General features: G+C 43.4%; 1 protein-coding gene across 1 annotated transcript in view; it reads left to right on the top strand.

Annotated features, from left to right (window-relative positions):
• The window catches only part of LOC126419927 (codanin-1), a 178362-nt gene that overhangs the window by 18208 nt on the left and 138563 nt on the right, over positions 1 to 21591 (top strand). The window contains exon 3 of the mRNA XM_050087217.1: positions 13261 to 14015. Coding sequence (XP_049943174.1) covers positions 13261 to 14015 — 755 coding nt within the window. The remainder of the gene's footprint in view (positions 1 to 13260; positions 14016 to 21591) is intronic.

Raw genomic sequence — 21591 nt, 5'->3', positions numbered from 1 at the left:
AGGAAAGACAGTGTGGGTTTCAGTGGAAACCGATTTGCCGAGGGAAACATTATATGTGGTTGAACCACTCTTAAGTAATGAAGAGTTGGATAGTTCACATTGTTTTATCCACAGAGGCCTAGCACATGTGAGTGACAGTAATCGGGATTAGATGTGGATAGTGTTAGTGTGGATAGTTTTGGCAGAGGGGAGGTGACTCTGCCAAAGGATGCAATAATAGCCACTCTAGAAATCTTGGAAGATAAGGACTTTGATAGGTTGAGCCCAGAGGAAAGCCACAAGCAAACTGTTGATAAGGAAGTATTACTAGGGAAAGTAGATCATTTGAAGGGCAGTGATCGAATGACTATGGAGAACTTGTTTTTGAGGTTTAGAGATTTATTTTGTGGGAATGGAAGGTTACCAGCAGCCCAGCTGATGCATGATCACATACCAACAGAGGATAGTGCACCAATTTATAGGAAGCCATACTTTACAGCAAAGCAGCTTCAACCAATGGTAGAAGAATTTAGTGAACTACTACTACAGTTAACGCAGAAAAGGGAATCAGCGATCATAAAGCGGTTACGGCATCGATGATTTCAGCCGTAAATAGAAATATTAAAAAAGGTAGGAAGATTTTTCTGTTTAGCAAAACTGACAAAAAGCAGATTACAGAGTACCTGATGGCTCAACACAAAAGTTTTGTCTCAAGTACAGATAGTGTTGAGGATCTGTGGACAAAGTTCAAAACCATCGTACAATATGCGTTAGATGAGCATGTGCCAAGCAAGATCGTAAGAGATGGAAAAGAGCCACCGTGGTACAACAACCGAGCTAGAAAACTGCTGCGGAAAGTAAAGTTCTATCTACTGACTTGGCAGAAAATCCTAAGAAATTTTGGTCTTATGTCAAAGCGGTAGGTGGATCAAAACAAAATGTCCAGACACTCTGTGACCAAAATGGTACTGAAACAGAGGATGACAGGCTAAAGGCCGAAATACTAAATGTCTTTTTCCAAAGCTGTTTCACAGAGGAAGACTGCACTGTAGTTCCTTCTCTAGATTGTCGCACAGATGACAAAATGGTAGATATCGAAATAGATGACAGAGGGATAGAGAAACAATTAAAATCGCTCAAAAGAGGAAAGGCCACTGTACCTGATGGGATACCAGTTCGATTTTACACAGAGTACGCGAAGGAACTTGCCCCCCTTCTTGCAGCGGTGTACCGTAGGTCTCTAGAAGAGTGTAGCGCTCCAAAGGATTGGAAAAGGGCACAGGTCATCCCCATTTTCAAGAAGGGACGTCGAAAAGATGTGCAGAACTATAGACCTATATCTCTAACGTCGATCAGTTGTAGAATTTTGGAACACGTATTATGTTAGAGTATAATGACTTTTCTGGAGACTAGAAATCTACTCTGTAGGAATGAGCATGGGTTTCGAAAAAGACGGTCGTGTGAAACTCAGCTCGCGCTATTCGTCCACGAAACTCAGAGGGCCATAGACACAGGTTCACAGGTAGATGCCGTGTTTCTTGACTTCCGCAAGGCGTTCAATACGGTTCCCCACGGTCGTTTAATGAACAAAGTAAGGGCATATGGACTATCAGACCAATCGTGTGATTGGATTGAGGAGTTCCTAGATAACAGAACGCAGCATGTCATTCTCAATGGAGAGAAGTCTTCCGAAGTAAGAGTGATTTCAGGTGTGCCGCAGGGGAGTGTCATAGGACCGTTGCTATTCACAGTATACATAAATGACCTGGTGGATGATATCGGAAGTTCACTGGGGCTTTTTGCAGATGATGCTGTGGTGTATCGAGAGGTTGTAACAATGGAAAATTGTACTGAAATGCAGGATGATCTGCAGTGAATTGACGCATGGTGCAGGGAATGGCAATTGAATCTCAATGTAGACAAGTGTAATGTGCTGCGAATACATAGAAAGATAGATCCCTTATCATTTAGCTACAAAATAGCAGGTCAGCAACTGGAAGCAGTTAATTCCATAAATTATCTGGGAGTATGCATTAGGAGTGATTTAAAATGGAATGATCATATAAAGTTGATCGTCGGTAAAGCAGATGCCAGACTGAGATTCATTGGAATAATCCTAAGGAAATGCAATCTGAAAACAAAGGAAGTAGGTTACAGTACGCTTGTTCGCCCACTGCTTGAATACTGCTCAGCAGTGTGGGATCCATACCAGATATGGTTGATAGAAGAGATAGAGAAGATCCAACGGTGAGCATCGCGCTTCGTTACAGGCTCATTTAGTAATCGCGAAAGCGTTACAGAGATGATAGATAAACTCCAGTGGAAGACTCTGCAGGAGAGACACTCAGTAGCTCGGTACGGGCTTTTGTTAAAGTTTCGAGAACATACCTTCACCGAAGAGTCAAGCAGTATATTACTCCCTCCTATGTATATCTCGCGAAGAGACCATGAGGGTAAAATCAGAGAGATTAGAGCCCACACAGAAGCATACTGACAATCCTTCTTTCCACAAACAATACGAGACTGGAATAGAAGGGAGAACCGAAGAGGTACTCAGGGTACCCTCCGCCACACACCGTCAGGTGGCTTGCGGAGTATGGATGTAGATGTAGATGTACAGGGGATGATAGAACCGAATGATAGTCCCTAGAATGCAAATATTGTCATTGTGCCAAAAAAATCAGCCGATGGGACATACAAATACAGATTTTGCTGTGGCTACAGATATCTGAATGCACGAACCGTTTCGGATGATTATCCTATTCCAAACATCACGGAAAGTTTAGATAATGTGGGTCAGTGTCACTTCTTTACAACAGTGGACATCAGGAGCAGATACCATGAATTGGAGGTGGTGCCTGAAGGTAGGCCAAAACAGCATTTACCATCCCAGTAGGACTCTTTCATTACAAATGCCTGCTATTTGGATTAAAGAACACACTGGCAACTTTTCAGCAGTTGTTACATGGGATACTGAGAGGATTAAAGCCAAAAACCTGTCTAGTCTATCTCGATGATATAATTGTCTATTCAAAGGACCTATCGGAGCATGTGAAATGTTTGGAGGATGTCTTTAGTAGACTACGATCGGCACATTTGACATTAAGTGTAGACAAGTGCCATTTTGCGCAAACTCGAGTAACTATCTGGGGCATGTGATTAGTGAGTGTGGGATACGGACCTATCCTCGTATTACAGAGAAAATTATACAATACCACAAACAACTAAGCGTGTACAGTCATTCATTGCACTCTGTAATTATTATAGACTGTTTGTGAAAGACTTTGCGAAAACAGCCGGACCGTTGAACAAGCTACAGAAAATGGGGACAAAATTCCATTGGTCACAGAAATGTCAGGAAGTGTTTGAAAAGTTGAAATATTAGTTTCAGTTCCAGTTATGGTTTTTATGGATTTTAAGAAAGAGTTTTTCCTTTCGTGTGATGCTTCAAATGAGGCAGTCGGTTGTGTTTTGGGACAGATGGTGGATGGTCAGGAACATCTGGTAGCAAACATTTCAAGACAGTTAAACAAGGTGGATCTTAACTACTCAACAATGGAGAAAGAAATGTTTGTGATCATATATGATATTACATATTTTTGGTGTTCTCTGTATGGTAGGAAGTTTAAGGTCATGGCAGATCATGCCCCATTGAAATGATTGCTTGGTTTGAAAGATCCATCTAGTAGATTAACTCGGTGGCCACTTACGTTTAGTGAATTTGAGTATGAGGTAAGCCGGCCGGAGTGGCCGTGCGGTTCTAGGTGCTACAGTGTGGAGCCGAGCGACCGCTACGGTCGCAGATTCGAATCCTGCCTTGGGCATGGATGTGTGTGATGTCCTTAGGTTGGTTAGGTTTAATTATTTCTAAGTTCTAGGTGACTGATGACCTCAGAAGTTAAGTCGCATAGTGCTCAGAGCCATTTGAACTATTTGAAGTATGAGGTAATCCATAAGCCAAGGAGGTCTCACGCAAATGCAGATTCATTAAGCCACGGGGTTGAAATATTAAGTATGGTAGGGAGGAACGTTGAAGAGTGACAGTAGGCACTAGCAAGGAATAAGGAGCGCCTGGCATTTAAGTCACAGCTACATTTTGTTGTGCTTGAGGGTTTGTTGTGTAGAATGACAAGGTGTGGCCCATATTTGGTGGTTCCAGAGGGTTTTCGGAAGGAAGTTTTGCAGCAAGCTCGTGACCATATGTTGTCAAGTCATGGTGGGCATTGTGTGATGGACAGACATAGAGCAGAGCAGTTTTGTTGGAGGAACAGGAAGTGTGATGTGGAGCAGTATGTTAAGGACTGTGCGCCATGCATGCAAAGGGCTGAAATCACACATGAGAAAGTGCCATTGCAAAGGTTACCAGAGGCATCCAGTCCATTTTCTATGTTGGGATTGGATGGCCTTGGGTCATTTAACAAGACACTTGCAGGAAATAGGTATGTTCTCGTGATAATCAATCATTTTTCTCAATTTGTGGTAATGGTAACGATGGCAGACCAATGGGCTAGTACTATAGGGCAGGCATTAGTAAACAACTGGATATTAAAGTTTACTTTTCCTGAGACTATAATTACAGACCAAGGTACGAATTTTGTCTCGGAATTAATAAAGCAACTATGCTGCGTATTGTGTATAAGGAAATTACAGACAAGTTCGTTTCATCCGTAGACTAACGAAAGAATGGAACACATGCACAAATTCCAACGATGTTGAGCTATTATGTAGGTTCCAGAATGATGATTTAGACACCTATTTACCATATGTACAGTCTGCATATTCGAAAATTCTTACTGCAACGGACTTCTCGCCATTTGAGACAGTGTACAGCAGGAAAATGCCATATGTCAAAGAGGAAAATGAAGAAATTTTTAACAAAATGCCAGGGACCATATTAGGTTGTGGAAGTGACCTCATTGTTCAACGTGAAGATACAATTCCCCCAAAAATTTCTGTTATACATGTCAGCAACATAAAACCGTTTAAAGGGATGGTAGAGGGGATACCACAGTTATCGGCAGCCAATCTGGAGGTGAAATGTACATATGGTTTTTCTTTTTATGTAGGGATATTTATTGTTTTTCTTCATGGAGTTGTTAGTTTTTCATGTCGTTACTACTGATATTGTTTTTCTTTGTTGATTTTGTGTACAAGCAAGGGGGTGATAGAGTAATTTGTGATCTGTCTAGGTGGCCAAGTATGGACTGATATGCGGACATGTGAAGCGAGGTTGTTTCTGGGGGTAAGTAAATGGGATGTGCTGTGGGAAGGAGCTTCTGCCAGCCCAAACGTACTTCCAGAGGGTGGGTTCTCATTGGTTATATTCCATGATCATGCTGCAAAATGTATGGTTGAACTGCTATGAAGGAGACAGACCAGTAATATTGAAAAAACTCAAGCTTCAGGAAAGCAAAATGATCACTAATGCGACTTGTGAGGTAGTCGGGACAGATTTTTGTCTTCCAGCTATGCTCATAGGCTCAGCTGTTATGACATTGTCGCACAGTACATTATATTGACCAGAAGGATCTCTGAAGGCATTACCCTTCAAAATTTGTGTATTTAAATGACGCTCTCAATCCAAAGCTTTTTCAGTCCTTGGACAGAGTAATATTGTCTCACCAAGGGGGAATTTTGATGGAACAAATGTTGCAGCATGTAAACCGTTTCTGGGAATAACAGGCTCACAAAGTATTAGTCTTGAGCATATCAGCCACCAGTTGTGGCATGTTTCTAGCAGGCTTTTGTGCACTGTACTTCTGGCTAAGTTGCAAGAGGGTACTGACTGTGGATGTGCCAGCATACCAGTCATCAGTAGAATTGTTGGTCAGGAAAGCAATTAGTTTTAATGTCTTAATTCACATACAAGGGTATGATAAGGGATACATGGTAGTAATAAAATGTAAATGGAAGTCCAGTATGGTAAATTTGGGAGATTGTCCTCAATGAGTAGATTATTAGAGTTAAGGTAGTTGAGTGGGAGAGCAACGTTAAAGATATGGGATGAATCTTCTCAGAAGGGAAGAGGTATGCTACATCATGAATAAATACAGGGGTTGATTTAGGGAATTCTTGTAAATTTTGCACAGCTATGGCTGGAAGGCAGTAGCTAAGGGATCAATTGGCGTATCAGTTGGCAGGCAGGGGAGATGTTGGTATTTTGTAAGTGAATTTGAGAGGTAGGTTTACATCACCGTTCGCAGGCTAGAAAGCACCGCCCGGCAAGCAGTGCATAAAAATTTAAAGTAATCAGGGCAGCACAGGGCACTGACGTGCTGTAAAGAATCCACACAATGCAGTTACAACAGCACCTAGTGACCTGTGTATAGGGGCCAAAGTGGGCTGAGGAAAGCTGTTGTAGTAATTATCAAAGAGCATTCCACTTGTCCCCTCCATAGGAACTACAGCAAAGGCATAGAGAAAAGACATATAAATAAACAAGCCCAAAGGCTCAAAGTGGGAAGTTGTGTCACCATTCTGTCTGCATCTAGAACTGGAGAAAATGATGATTATTTAAATTGCAGACCAACCACAACGACCTTTTTGTGATGGATATCGGTGGCCAACCGGCTCGCTTACTCTACTTACAACTTCCACTGCATGGAAACATCATTGCTGTGGCGGGATGTGTCACACCTTGTAGCTACACTGAAGCAAGAAGCGAGAGAGCTACTAGCCTCCGCTCCCAGGTTGGCATCATCCAGTTGACGGCAAGCTGCTGTCTGCAGGGCCAGGGCTGGGGCGTAAATTTGTGGTCCCGTGTACTGAGCTGTCTGCGGGCACTGAACGAGCTACACTGGGTCAACAGCCAGAACTGCTAAGGCTCACGACAGTGACGGTGGTCGGCTGTTTCCCTTTGGCCTCTATGTGGGGTCCAGGAGTTGCCCTTGACAGAGCAGTCAACCATTTTCTGGGCCACTGGGCGCAGCAACACACACGGCAGCCACTTGGCTGTGTTATGGGTGGAGCGCTATACCAGCAAGGCTAGGTGACTGGGAGCTGACACTGCGGATTCTGGCCTCCACACACACACAGTGCGCAGCGCCATCGCCGAGTTCAGTAGAAGGCCCACTGTGTATCTTCGATGCAATAAAGTCAGTGACACACTTGCCTGTGTTTCTCTGCACACTTCGGTGTGAGTCATCCCTCTCTGACAAACTATGCCTCTTGGTCATTTTGACATCTTCTGGGGGATTGTGACACCATGCTGATTTTTTTTAAAAAAAAAAAAAAAAAAAACCCACTTGCTTTCGAGGAGACTCGTTAATAAAACCTTTCAGCATAACAATATGATAACCCATTCCATTAAGTACAATAATGAGTGAATTAAATTGTTATTAACTCAGTATAAGAATATCACTATAAGATATGATGAATTGTGATTAACAACAATTTAATGACACTTTTTACGTGTGAGGAAAGAATCTCCTAATAGTTAAACAGCACCCCGCCAACTGAAGTCAACCACTGTTGTTGACTGAATCCATTCCGAGTGCGACTCGACTTCATGGATGAGTTCACAAAAGCTGGTTTTGGCCAAGCTGATGATTTGGCTGGTTTATGACTGAAACCAATACAAAACTGAAATTTTCGGTTCTTAATTAAAACTGCACCATACCGTAATTTGTAATTGCTGTTGTATGAAGGATAGACTGCTACTCACCATAAAGATGACAGATTGAGTTGCAGACAGTCTTTCCATCTGCAACTCTCATCTCATAATTGTTGATACTCCAACCTTAGATTTTCCATTATTGTTATTGACTTGTCATATACAAATATAAAGTGTGTTTGTGTGTTTTTTGCTTGTACTTAATAACTATTGTGAGTTCACTTTTATAGTCATGTCCCCTTGTCCAGTTTTGTGGCAACAGATTATCCTTTCTTAGATTGGTCACACCAGACTGTGTCAAGAGTGGTCAATTAATCCTCTTATTACAGAATCATGAGTAACAAATACATATTGAAATGGTATTACGTGTAGCTAATTCACATGACTTCCCAGAAACATTTAGTGTACCTTAAGTTTTGAAATAACTAGTCTTAAAATAACCTCATTACCTGAACATAGCAAGTTGTAGTACATCAATAGCTCTATTTTATATATATTAAGTTCAGCATAATGAAAAGAATAGTTTCTATTCACCATATAGTAGAGATGCTGAGTCACAGAAAGGCACAACAAAAAGACTGTCACACAGTTAGCTTTTGGCCAACAAGGCAATTGGTTGGGGGTAAGGAGGAGGCTGGGGCGGGGAGGGGAAGGGAAGGGGTGGGGGATGGTAGATTACTGCAGGGTGAGGTGGAGAGTGGGGCAGCTAGATGCATTGGGAGATTAGAAGAAGGGCGGGGGGGGGGGGGGGGAGGCTTAGCAGAAAAAGAGAGAAGTAAAGAGACTGGGTGCTTTGGTGGAATAGAGGGCTGCGTGGTGCTAGAATGGGAACAGGGAAGAGGCTACATGGGTAAGGGCAATGGCAATGACGAACGAAGGTTGAGGCCAAGAGGGTTACAGAAACGTAAGATATATGGCAGGGAGAGTTCCCATCTGCGCAATTCAGAAAAGCTGATGTTGGGAAGCATCCAGGTGGGACAGGCTGTGAAGTAGTCATTGAAATGAATGATGTCATGTTGGACGGCGTGCTCAGCAACAGGGTGGTCCAGTTGTTTGTTAGCCACTGTTTGTTGATGGCCATTCATCTGGACAGACAGCTTTCTGGTTGTCATGCCCACGTAGAATTTTACACAACGGTTGCAGCTTAGCATGTATATCATATGACTAATTTCACGGGTACCCATGCCTATGACGGGATAGATGATGTTTGTGACAGGACTGGAGTAGCTGGCGGTGGGAGGATGTATGGGACAGGTCTTGCATCTATGTCTGTTACAGGGATAAGAACCTGAAGCAAGGTGTTTGGGACGTGTTGGATGACTGGAAAGATAAGGCACAGTAGATCTGTTTTTGTACAAGGTTGCGAGTGTAATTATGATCAGTAAAGGCCTCAGTGAGACCCTCTGTATATTGTGAGAGGGACCGCTTGTCACTGCAGATGCGATGGCCATGGGTGACTAGGCTGTATGGAAGGGACTTCTTGGTAAGGAATGGGTGGCAATTACAAAGTGAAGGTATTGCTAGTAATTGGTGGGTTTATAGGGACAGAGGTACTGATATAGCCATCTTTGAGGTGGTGGTCAACATCAAGGAAGGTGGCTTGATGGGTTGGGTAGGATCAGGTGAAGCAAATGGGGGAGATGTTGTCGAGATTCTGGAGGAATGTGGATAGGGTGTCCTCACTCTCAGTCCTGATCACAAAGATAGCATCAACGAATCTGAACCAGGTACTAGGTGAGGGGTCTGGGATTCTGGGTGTTTAGGAAGGATTCCTTTAGATGGCCCATGAATTGGATGGCATAGGATGGTTCCATGCTGGTGCCCATAGCCGTAATCTGGATTTGTTTGTAGGTAATACCTTCAAAGGAGAAGTAATTGTGAGTGAGAATATAGTTGGTCGTGGCGCGCCCGGGTTCCCGGGGTCGATTCCCGGCGGGGTCGGGGATTTTCTCTGCCTCGTGATGACTGGGTGTTGTGTGATGTCCTTAGGTTAGTTAGGTTTAAGTAGTTCTAAGTTCTAGGGGACTGATGACCATAGATGTTAAGTCCCATAGTGCTCAGAGCCATTTGCACCATAGTTGTTCGTGGCAACTAGGATGGAGGTGGTTGGTTTGGAATCCGTCGAGCACTGGGAAAGGTATTATTCAGTAGCAGTAAGGCCATGGGCATTAGGGATGTTAGTGTAAAGGCAGGTGGCATCAGTAGTGATGAGCTGGGCACCATGTGGTAAAGGGACATGAACTGTGGAGAGACAGTGGAAGAAATGGTTACTATCTTTTATGTAGTAGGGTAGTTGTGGGTAATAGGCTGAAGGTGTTGGTCTATTAAAGCAGAAATTCTCTCAGTGGGGACACAGTAACTGGCCACAATTGGGCATACAGGGTGGTTGGGTTTATAGACTTTAGGAAGCGTGTAGAAGACAGGAGTTCAGGGAATGTTAGAGGTGAGGAGAGCGATTGTCTCCAAGAGATTTTCTGGGATGGGCCTAAGGTTTTGAGTAGAAACTTGAGATCCTACTGGATTTCTGGAATAGGTCACTGTGGCAGGGTTTGTAGGTCGATGAATCTGACAGCTGGCGGAGTCCTTCTGCCAGGTAATCATTGTGGTTCAAAACAGCAACAGTGGAGCCTTTGTCAGCAGGTAGAATAATAAGATCAGGAACAGGTTTTATGTGGTGGTTTGCGGATCTTTCTGCATTTACAAGGTTGGTTTGTATGTTGAGGAATTAGGAGTTTGGGGTTAAGTAATTCTGGAAGGTTAACTGGGTGATTTGATAACAGTGTGGGGCGTATCACAGCTGGCTGGAGGTGTAAACTGAGTCAGGTAGGGTTCAACATTGGTCTTTGGTTGAGTCTGATTGGTAGGGTTGGTGGCAAAAAAGTTTTTCCACTGTAGGGACCCGGAGGAGGAGAGAAGGTCTGGCATGATTGAATTTCGAAGTGGGGCAAAAGGTGTGGCCCTTGGAAAGGACTGATACTGTTGCAGGGCTAAAGCTTTTGGAGGAAAGGTTTGTGACTGTGTTTCAGGTCTGTTTAGTTTCTGGATTCTTTGTGGTGGTGTGAGGCAGTTTTGGAGGGCGGAGTAAATGTAGTAGGTCTGCGAGACAGGTATTTTCAGCTATGAGGGGGTGTGGGAGAGGTTTGGAGGTTGTTGTAGGGGTGGTGGACAGTGGTAGTCCAAGGCAGGAGTAGGAAATGAGCAGGTTGGAGGGTTTTTTGAGGTGGCATTGTGCATGTTGCTCTAGTTCCTCGAGGTCCATAGTTCCACCATCTAAAATCTAACACCGACCGTATAACCTGCTGACAAGGGCTCCACCACTGTTGTTTTAAACTGCAAGGATAACCTGGCAGAAAGACCCCATCAGTTGTCAGATTCATCCACCTACAAACCCTGCCACAGTGACCCACTCCAGAAATCCAGCAGGATCTCCAATCTTTACTCAAATCTGTGAGCCTATCCCAGAACCTCTCCCCAGAGTTCATCTCTCTCCTGACCCGTACCATTCCCCACACTCCTACCTCCTACATGCTTCCTAAAGTCCATAAACCCAACCATCCAGGATGCCCAATTGTGGCCAGTTTTGTGCTCCCACTGAGAGAATCTCTGCTCTTGTAGACCGACACCTTTCGCCGATTACCCGCAACCTACCCGTGTACATAATAGATACCAACCATTTCCTCCACCAACTCTCTACAGTTGATGTCCCTTTACCACACGATGACATGCTCATCACTATTGGTGCCACCTCCCTTACTAACATCTCTAATGCCCATGACCTCATGGCTATTGAACAATACCTTTCCCACTGCAAACAGATTCCAAACCAACCACCTACTTCCTAGTCGCCACCACCAACTATATTCTCATCCACAATTTGAAGGTATTACCTACAAACAAATCCAGCATACAGCTATGGACACCAGCATGGCACCATCCTATGCTAACCTATTCATGGGCCACCTAGAGGAATCCTTCCTAAACACCCAGAATACCAAACTACTCACCTGGTTCAGATTCATTGATGACACCTTCATGATCTGGATCAGGTTTGAGAACACCTATCCACTTTCCTCCAGAACCTTGGTACCTTCTCCCCCATTCGCTTCACCTGGTCCTACTGACTCATCAAGCCACCTTCCTTGATGTTGACCACCACCTCAAGGATGGCTATATCAGTACCTCTGTCCATACCAGACCTACCAACCACCAGCAACACCTCCACTTTGACAGGTGCCACCCATTCCATACCAAAAACTCTCTTTCCATACAGCCTAGCCACCCATGGCTGTTGCATCTTTATTGATGAGCAGTGCCTCTCACAATATACAGAGGGTCTCACTGAGGCCTTTATAGATCGTAATAACCCTCCCAAACTTGTACAGAAACAGATCTCCCATGCATTATCTTTACAGTCACCCAACACTTCCCAAAGCCCCACTGTCCGGCCACAGAGGAGCACTCTCCTTGTGACTCAGTACCGCCCCGGACTGGAGCAACTGAATTACATTCTCCACCAGAGTGTTGACTTCCTCTTGTCATGCCTTGAAATGAAGAATGTCGTGTTCACTATCCTTCCTACTCCTCCCACAGTGGAATTATGCCATCCACCAAACCTGCACAATATGCTGGTCCATCCCTGCACAGCACCTGCTCCCAACCTCTTGCCTCGTGGTTCATTTCCCTGTAATAGACCTAGTTGAAAGACCTTCACCTCCTACTCCAGTTCTGTCACAAACATCACCTATACCATCAAAGTCATGGCTACCTGTGAAACTAGTCATATGATCTACAAGCTAAGCTGCAACCACTGTGCTGCATTCTATGTGGGCAAGACAACCAGCAAGCTGTGTGTTCGCATGAATGGCCATCGACAAACAGTGGGCAAGAAACAACTGGACCACCCTGTTGCTGAGCATGCTGCCCAACACGATGTCTTTGATTTCAATGACTGCTTCACAGTGTGTGCCATCTGGATCCTTCCCAACACCAGCTTTTCTGAACTGCGCAGGTGGGAACTCACCCTGCCATATATCCTACATTTTCGTAACCCTCCTGGTCTCAACCTTCGTTCGTCATTGTCCTTACCCATGTAGTCCCTTCCCTGTTCCCATTCCAACACCACACAGCTATCTATTCCACCAAGGTACCCGGTCTCTTCAATTCTCTCCTTTTCTGCTAACCTCCCCCGCCCCCTCCTCTCACCCCTGCCCTCCATCTAACCTCCCGACTGCATCTAGCTGCCCCACTCTCCAGCTCGCCCAGCACACTCCCAGCAGCACTTTACCGTCCCATGCCACTCCCCTTCCTGCTGCAGTCACCTTCTCACCCCCACCCAGTTGCCTCTCCCACAATGCCCTGCTGCTCACAGGCTGGCTCCAGTTGCCATTGAATGTCGTCATGTGTGTGTGAGTTATGTTTGGGTGAGTGTGTGCATGTGTGTATGTTGTCTAATTTTGACAAAAGCCTTTTTGGCCGAAAGCTAATTGTGTGACAGTGTTTTTGTTGTGCCTATCTGCAACTCAGCATCTCAGTTAAATGGTGACTAGCAACTATCCTTTTCATTATATTCTTACATTCCATCTGAGATTTTCCATTGTTTAATGTATAAGTCATTATTTATAAGTGCTGTTCTTTTTATTTATTTATTCATTCATTCATTTATTTTTCAGTGCTCTTAAACCATCTCCTTCTGCAACAACTCCTCTAAAACCAACAAAGGCTAGAGCTCAAAATGGAAATTTTAGTTCCAGCTCAGTTTTAAGACGGAACAGTGAGAATAAAGTCTCAAGACCTAAGAAAGTAGAGTTGTTTCCATGCAACTTGCAATCAAGACATACTTGTGAAGTGATCAAAAATGATAAGCTCAACAACATAGGGAATCGTGCATCTGAAGAGACAACCGTATGTAATTGTCATAGTGCACGGAAACAAAATTCTGGACAAAAGCTTTTAGAAGACGAGTTGAGAACCAAAACTTGTCTCCTAGAGAACATAGATAGTCCAAAATCTGAAACAAAAAAGAAGGTAGCTCTGACGAAAGTTGATCCATCAACTCCAAAAAATAGATGCTCACAAATTTTTAGTCCAACTGATAGTCCAGAACATACACGGTCTATTTTTAGCTCTGTGTCACCCTTGTCCAGGAGTTCATCAGATCCTGCTTCACCATCTCATCACTGGGAAAAAATTCAATTCACTGGAAAAATCAATAAGCCATGTAGTACTTTTAGTCTCAATGACTTCATTGTCAAGGATAGTAGCAGGAGTTTGACCAAGAAGAGGGGCCATAGGAATCAAACTCATGGTCATGGGTTCTCCAATATCAACGAAGAAAATGTGCAGCCATCAAGGAGCCAGAAACGACGAATAAAGCCTACAAGATTAATTACTAATCAGAGTGAAAAACCAAATGATAATCAGAAAGGTAATATTCACATGTATATTTCATTTATCTTCTCCTCTCCCCCTTTCTAATCTCCTTTGTCTTTGTGTTTTGTTGGATCTATTTGTGGGATATGGGTAATTTCTGCATGGCATACAAATAGTGGAATAAATAGAAATAACCGTTCATGTTATAGTAGAGACATTGATTGGTAGACAAAAAAATACCACCTTGTAGCAAAGCTTTCAGACAGTGTCCACCTTCCCTGTTGCCCAGTTTGGCTGCAAAGCTAGAACAATCTAGCTCTCTCTCTCTCTCTCTCTCTCTCTCTCTCTCTCTCTCTCGTGTGTGTGTGTGTGTGTGTGTGTGAGAGAGAGAGAGAGAGAGAGAGAGAGAGAGAGAGAGAGAGAGAAAAGGGGGGGGGGGGTAGCTACAAGTTTAATCATGTTTATATACCTTGATGTGAGACAGAAATCTATTGAATTGAATCCATAGTAGCTAAAACTTGTCTCAGAGTACAATTATTTGCAGTGATATATTCTGGCTACTCCATGCTTCAAACTTAAAACTATTATTCATATAACAATACATGCCAGTCAATAAAGTGCAGAGTTCAGAATAAAGCTTGTATCATAAGTGCATAAGTGTACAAGCTGCATCTGTTGGTAATAAATAATAAATGTAATTAAATATTGTGACACCAACCATCTCCTACCACCTCAGAAGCATTACTTTTCAGCACACCTTTTTACAGTTTTTTTAGAGCCCTGTTTCCATGTATTTTAGGGCAGCTAAGAGGTATCTATCTTTCAGAATACCCGACTGCCATTCTGAATTCATCACTGGAGAACTAAACCTTTCATGGCACCTTTCTCTTACATGGTGAAAGCCATAATAAGCACCTTTCTACAGCTGGACTTTTGTCCTTTTATATTTGTCTGCCACCGTAGCTCATACAGCCCCTAAGTCACTGCCTCTGCACACTAGAGCTGCTGGGCCTGCGTTCGCTCCTTCGCTTTCATATGTACTCAAAGAAATCGTTATAACAGCATGTGCTAGATTAAGTGTAGTAGTGTAATCTCCCCTTAAAATCACTCTTCTAGTTTTATCCAGCATGAATAAATTTGTTTGCATGATCCATGTAAGTATAATTATACAAATCAAATCTGCATATCAAGCTGAACGGAAATTTACTAGCCAAAATACTAGACACTTTTCACCTTTTCCCTAATTCTTACTGTCTCTTTTAAAATAACCACTTTGAGCTACAGTGGAATGAATTATGGATGTAGGTTGCAGCAGCTATGCAGAGTTGAAGAGGCTTGTACAGGCTAGAATAGTGTGGAGAACTCCATCAAACCAGTCTTTGGACTGAAGACCATAAGAACAACATATTCTGCTTAAAGTGTTTAGTCATGTAATATTATTATCCATGACAATTCAAAAACAGGACATTTTGCTATCTTCAAATTATTCCTGGTGGCTGTCAATGATTTCTGGGGGATGCTCTAATGTAATGTTACTCTCCTGTTACCCCATGCCAGAGCTGTTTCTCAAATGAAGGACCCGGGCTTTTCCAATTGACAATACATTATTACCCTGCCAGAGTTAGATATGAAGGTGAGGTTGTGCTTAAAAAAATTCCAGGTTTCATCATATAAGGGGCGATCCAAAAGTTTCCGTTGGAGGGCGTTGCTGTAGTGTATATGCAACGTAGTGCGTCTCTGATGCAGGTATAAGAGCACTGTGTGTGATAAATGTGGAAATGTGAACTATGGTGAAGTTACTTCTATTTACATCCAAACAGCACCAAAATCATGTTATTCTCTTCTTGGCTGCAGAGAGACAAATGCCAGTAAACATCCATTGGAGAATCAAGAATGTATATAGGCAGCATGTCTGTCAGAAACCACTGTTGTGGAATGATGTGTCACCTTCACGATTACCCCAAGTCTCCATATCGCAAATATTGTAATGCAGAAAGTACGCAAACTCAAGTGGGAGACACTTGAGCACCTGCCTTGTAGTCGTGATCTGTCCCTGTGTGATTTCATGCATTGGGTCCCTTAAAAAAGGCCTTGAATGGTTAACAATTCCTGTTGGATATGGATGTGCAGCAGGAAGCTACGGACTTCTTCAAGCAGCAGGACATGGTGTTTTACCAAATGGGCACCATCATCCTGGTGTGTACGTGAGACGATTGGCTCAATGCTCACGGCAGTTTTGCCTGATTGGCGTACCAATTCTTAATAGTACAGTCGTTGAACAGAAACTTTTTGAGCACCCCTTATACAGCTACACCAGTGAATAAAATCAGCCATGGGAAACAACACCCGCTCCATTCACCACCACCGCCTTCCACCACGGTACAAGTGTCTGAGGATGGTCAAAAACTGACCTAATCCAGTTGCGATCAAAATAAATGTTATTGCAGTCGAGACTGTTTGTGTCCATTTTTGAGAGCACTATTTAACTATGGAATTGGGATGATAAAAGTAATAATCAGTTTTCCTGCTAGGACTCTGCAACAAAAAAAGCTGTTGAAATTTTCTATATTACTAGCTCCTGCAAGTGAAAAGCAAGCACCGCAGTGATAATGTGATATGTGATTTATTCATCTCATTACGTACAATTTTCAAATCATTCGATTTGATGTACAGAAGACATGTCAGGGTTTACAAAAGAAACTTTTTTCACTTTTTTTAAGAGAAATACAAAAGTTTACATTATATTTTACATTTCTAAGTTACAGTTACAAAAGTACATAAAATAATACATGTAATACAATCCCTGTGTTCAGACTGTGAGGCTGTCCTCAATGAATTCATTGACAGAATAATAACACTTTTCCACCAGAAGAGTAAAGAGCAATCTTTTCAGTGAACCAAGCTCCATTTTAAATATATTACTGCCTTTTATTTTATTGAAAATTTTTAACACCATACACTCTGGCATTTGGGCATAAAGTAGTATTTTCAGATAGGTGGCATACACTGTGAGGAAGTATTGCCACACCATTAGACCCAATATGTGATAAACTGTTTTCATGGGTCTTCTCAAGACTTCATCAAGTCTGATTGCTGAAATACAATGTGTAATAAATTAATTTGCTGTGAGATTTTTCAGAAAAATTTCTCTTTGATTTTTTCTTTGTTAGCAGCACTGTTGGAACTGTACTGGCTTTTTAGTATGTTCAGTATATCTTGAAAGCTGATGTCATAAAAAAGTGCCCTTTGAAACAGAATTTCTTTTAAGTGAGAGAAATTAAAATGGACTAGATCAAACAGATAGGGTGTGGGAGAACAGTGGCCAAGGTCTTTAACACCTGAGCGTAAGATAATGGGCAATCACCACAGATGCTCACAAGCTGGTTTCAAAAAGCTTGGAAGTAACAGAGTCTAAAGAGCAGACATACAGTGGCTTGTAGAGCTACATTAATGTGAAGCATTTAAGACAGAAGTAATCAGATTGTGGTAAGTTCTTGGATTTGTTTCAGTTCAGGCTCACCTAATGAAGTTAAATATGAGCCTATATAAAAATTGAGAAGGTGGAGTGTAACAATACACAAAGATCGACAGAACATACTGAGAGAGGGAGAGGTTTCCGATAAATTTGAGAGTATATTTTCTTACCTTTTTTTATGTATATGGGGACATTAATAATAGTTGCAGATTTACTTGACGTGAAACCAGGAATTAGAAACCCAACTACACCACTTTGTATGGCGATAAGGTCATGAATTCAAGTACAGGTTTAGTGAGATATAACCTAATGAAATTGTCCAATTATTTGAAATTAGTTTGTACTCTTATGATGTCACTTATGCTAATTTTTTGTATGTACTACAAGAGCTATAGTGTTGTTCTTTCAGGTTCCAGTGTTCCTTTATTTTCAGTCATGCAAAGTGAATGTTAGCACTTCTTCACTAAGAATTTCAGCTCCTTTTAATACAACACAATTGTTTCTTTGATATCTGGCCATGAAACTTGTTGGGCAAAAATTTTAAAATTTCATCTGTTATCCAGGCTGCAGCCTAACATTTAGATTAAAGCTTTTTGGCTCACTCATTTTTAATCTGTTGATTTGCTTTTGTATCCCAACTGGAAGGCGGTGCATGGGTCTGCTCTTGTACCGAGCAAAAAAGGAAATGATAGAGGAAAAAAAATTTTAGTCCCTGTTCGTTGCCAGCTTTTGTATCCCGCCTGGAAGGCGGCGCGTGGATCTGCTCCTGTAAACTGAAGGGTAGGCTGAATGCTGGAAGTGATTAGGAGCAGGAAAAGGTGAAAATCTCTCGGTACAACTTTTTTCATAAAAGTACATTTAATAGAGAATATTAGCCAATGACATATATGGTAACGATGAGCATGTAGGTGCGAAGTCTTAGACCTGTCATAAGTAGTGCAAATTCTCTATATGAAGTGAAGCTAAAGTGAAGTGTCCCGGCTGTCTGCTCTTGATCAAATGGGCTGAATCTGGAGCGGAGCTCATAGAGCTCCATAGCACCGCCTAGAGGGCGCTGTTGTCGGTGTCTATCATTGTGCCAACTTAAGAACTTGCACCTCTGCCATGGCATCGTAGCTATCGATACCACATCCCTTCCCCTTGAAACGACGAACCGTCGTTGAGTATGGCTTCTGACGACGGGTGGAGGGACCCAGGGGCGGCGCAGTTGAGGGGGCGGACAGCAGAACTGCAGGGGCACGCTGTCCACCCATGACCCCGAATTGCTCATGAGGGGGTGAGGAAAACGCCCCTTGGGAAACCTGCTCAGGCTGTACACCGTCACTGGGTAAGCTCGGATAAGGAGTCGGAACAACGACCTCCATAGGCAATGGCGGCAGTGACGGCACCAGCAGCGTGACGACAGCCTCAGCGTCCATCGGTTCTGGCACCACGGAGGAACATGGCGGCGGTGATGACGGCCGGAGGTGGGGCCGTGGCGGCGGCGAGAGGCACCCGTCCAGTGCAGGTAACCGGACCAGCAGCGGCGACGACAGCAGGCGCACCCGCGGTCGAGGCGCGGGTGGTGGAGGCGCTGTCGGAGGAGTTGTGGGCTGAGGCGGCGGAAGCCACTAAGCTCCCAATTCTGCCAGAAAATAACCAGCGGCAGAAAACCGAGGACGGCACAAACGGATCTGGTTCGTGTGTCGATTGACAGTGCCGGAGGGACCAGAAATGACAACTAAGGCGCGGCCAAGCTGGCGAAGAACGCGCTCCTGCTCCCAGCGCTGCCTACCAGAGAAAACGCGATAGAACACCAAATCACGCGGTGCCAATCCAGAACGCGGCGAAGCAGCGGGAGCGGGTGCAATAGCTGCAGGAGCGACCAATGGGCGCGGCCTTGTAGCGATTCCACTGGGGAACGGGTGCCGCGCGGCTGGAAGTGATATGAAGCAAGGAAGGTCCAGAGCGCACGCTCACGAGAGTGCGTGGCACGCAACGTGCTCATCTGCGATTTAAACGCACGCACAAAGCGTTCAGCCTCGCAGTTCGACTGGGGGTGGAATGGGGCTGAGGTCAGATGGCGAATGCCATTAGCAGCATAGAATGCTTCAAACTCTGAGGACACGAATTGGGGGCCATTGTCGGAGACAATAACTTCAGGAAGACCCTCAATGCAAAAAATAGACGTCAAAGCCCAAACAGTACTCGCAGATGTAGTAGAAAACATAGGTACAACAAACGGAAAGTTTGCTGTACACATCAATGACTGTCAACCAGTGGATGTCCCAGAAAGGACCCGCAAAATCAATATGAATGTGCCGCCAAGGTGCAGTAGGAGTCGGCCACGCCAAGAAGCGTTGGTGAGGAGCAGATTGATGCTCCACGCAAGAGCGACAGTTAGCAAGCAAATTCTCAATTTGTTTATCAAAGCCGAACGAAGTGCAGTGACGACACGCTAATTGTTTCGTCCGCACTATACCCCTATGACCAGCGTGCAGTAAACGGAGGGGTTCTGACTGCAATGAACAAGGTACAACCACATGAGACTGATCATTGTCAGTTCGTTACAAGATAACACCATGGTGTACAAATAAGTTGTGACATTGCGCAAAGTAACATCAAACAAGTGGATCATGAATCCGCATAGCAGATGGAGGCCATTGAGTATGAAGATACTGCAAAAGAATCAGCAAAGAAGCAATGCGATGAAAATCCACTGGAAAACCATCGGCGAATTCCTTATCTTGTGAATCAATAAACATGCAGGACAATTCGGAAGAATCAAACACTTCGTATGTACCGATCGGCAGACGAGACAAAGCATCAGCGTTGCCATGCTGGGCCGTAGGCCGAAACAAGATTTTGTAATTGTAGTTAGACAAAAACAAAGAGCAACATTGCAACTTTTGTGCAGTACAGGCTGGAACTGGCTTTGACAGGTGGAACGACGATGTCAAAGGCTTATGGTCAGTTACCAAATAGAACTTTCGACCGTACAAAAAAATCATGAAACTTTGTCACTCCATAGACAATAGCTAAAGCTTCTTTCTCGATTTGAGAATAGTTTTGCTAGGCAGAATTGAGCAACTTGGATGCAAAAGTGATCGGGTGATTGACAGAATTAATGCGGTGTGAGAGAACCGCTCCGATGCCATGAGAAGATACATCGACAGCCAAAACAACTGGTTTGGAGGGATCGAAAGGAATGAAACAGCAATCAGTCAACAAAGTAGATTTGATCTTGTGGAAAGCAGCGTAACATTCCGAAGACCAAACAAAAGGAACGTTCTTACGCCGAAGGTGCTGCAAAGGCGCTGCAATCTGCGCTGCATTTGGTATAAACCGAATATAATATGTAATTTTGCCCAACACAGACTGAAGTTCTTTCAAGTTCCTGGGCGCTGGCAAGTCTCTAATCGCACTGAAATGTAACGGCGAGGGGTGGATACTCTGTCCGTTAATCATATGTCCTAAATACTGAATCTCAGTTTGAAAAAATTTGCACTTGTCTCTCTTACACTTTAGTCCTCCTATAATGAATTCTACTCTGCTTTTGTAAATGATGAAAGTCTATGTGAATGCAGCTTGCCGCTAACTTGGTGTAATGTTTTGTCTGTACAGAAGTGTATCTGTCGCCTTTATCGCTCTTTCCCTCTCACACATAAATCAGTACAATAAAGTCAGGGCTTCGTGTTTTCTAGTTAGGCTGATCCGTGAAAAGACAGAGAAACAATTATGCTAATGGAGGATTCTCTCACTCTCTCTCTCTCTCTCTCTCTCTCTCTCTCTCTCTCTCTGTCCTTAACTGTGTACAGTTTAAATATATTATTTACGTGAAATCAGCCTAGTAGAATCTCTGGTGGAGCCCTTCGTCTTAATATTCAGCGGCTGGCTTGCTAGAAAAGATCTTTACATTTGTTATTATTATTAAGCGCTGCATTCAGTTGGGAAAATCGATCGTTTGAACAATTCGTTCAGTTTACGACAGATCTAAAATTTCAGATGTGGACGAAGCCTTTTTGGACGATTTCAAAAAACTCAGAGATTGCAGGCTCTCTTCGTCACAGCTGAAACTTCCCAATTAATTACAGGGCCCAGACAATCATCAATGGTTCAGACAGAGAACTCATTCGTCATTCACTCTAGAATAAAATGGTCACAAACCTTATTTCTG

This window comes from Schistocerca serialis, chromosome 9 (genome assembly GCF_023864345.2).
Source record: "Schistocerca serialis cubense isolate TAMUIC-IGC-003099 chromosome 9, iqSchSeri2.2, whole genome shotgun sequence".
NCBI classification, from domain to species: Eukaryota; Metazoa; Arthropoda; class Insecta; order Orthoptera; family Acrididae; genus Schistocerca; species Schistocerca serialis.
The sequence above is the reverse complement of the archived record's forward strand: the minus strand, read 5'-3'. Positions and strand labels throughout refer to the sequence as shown.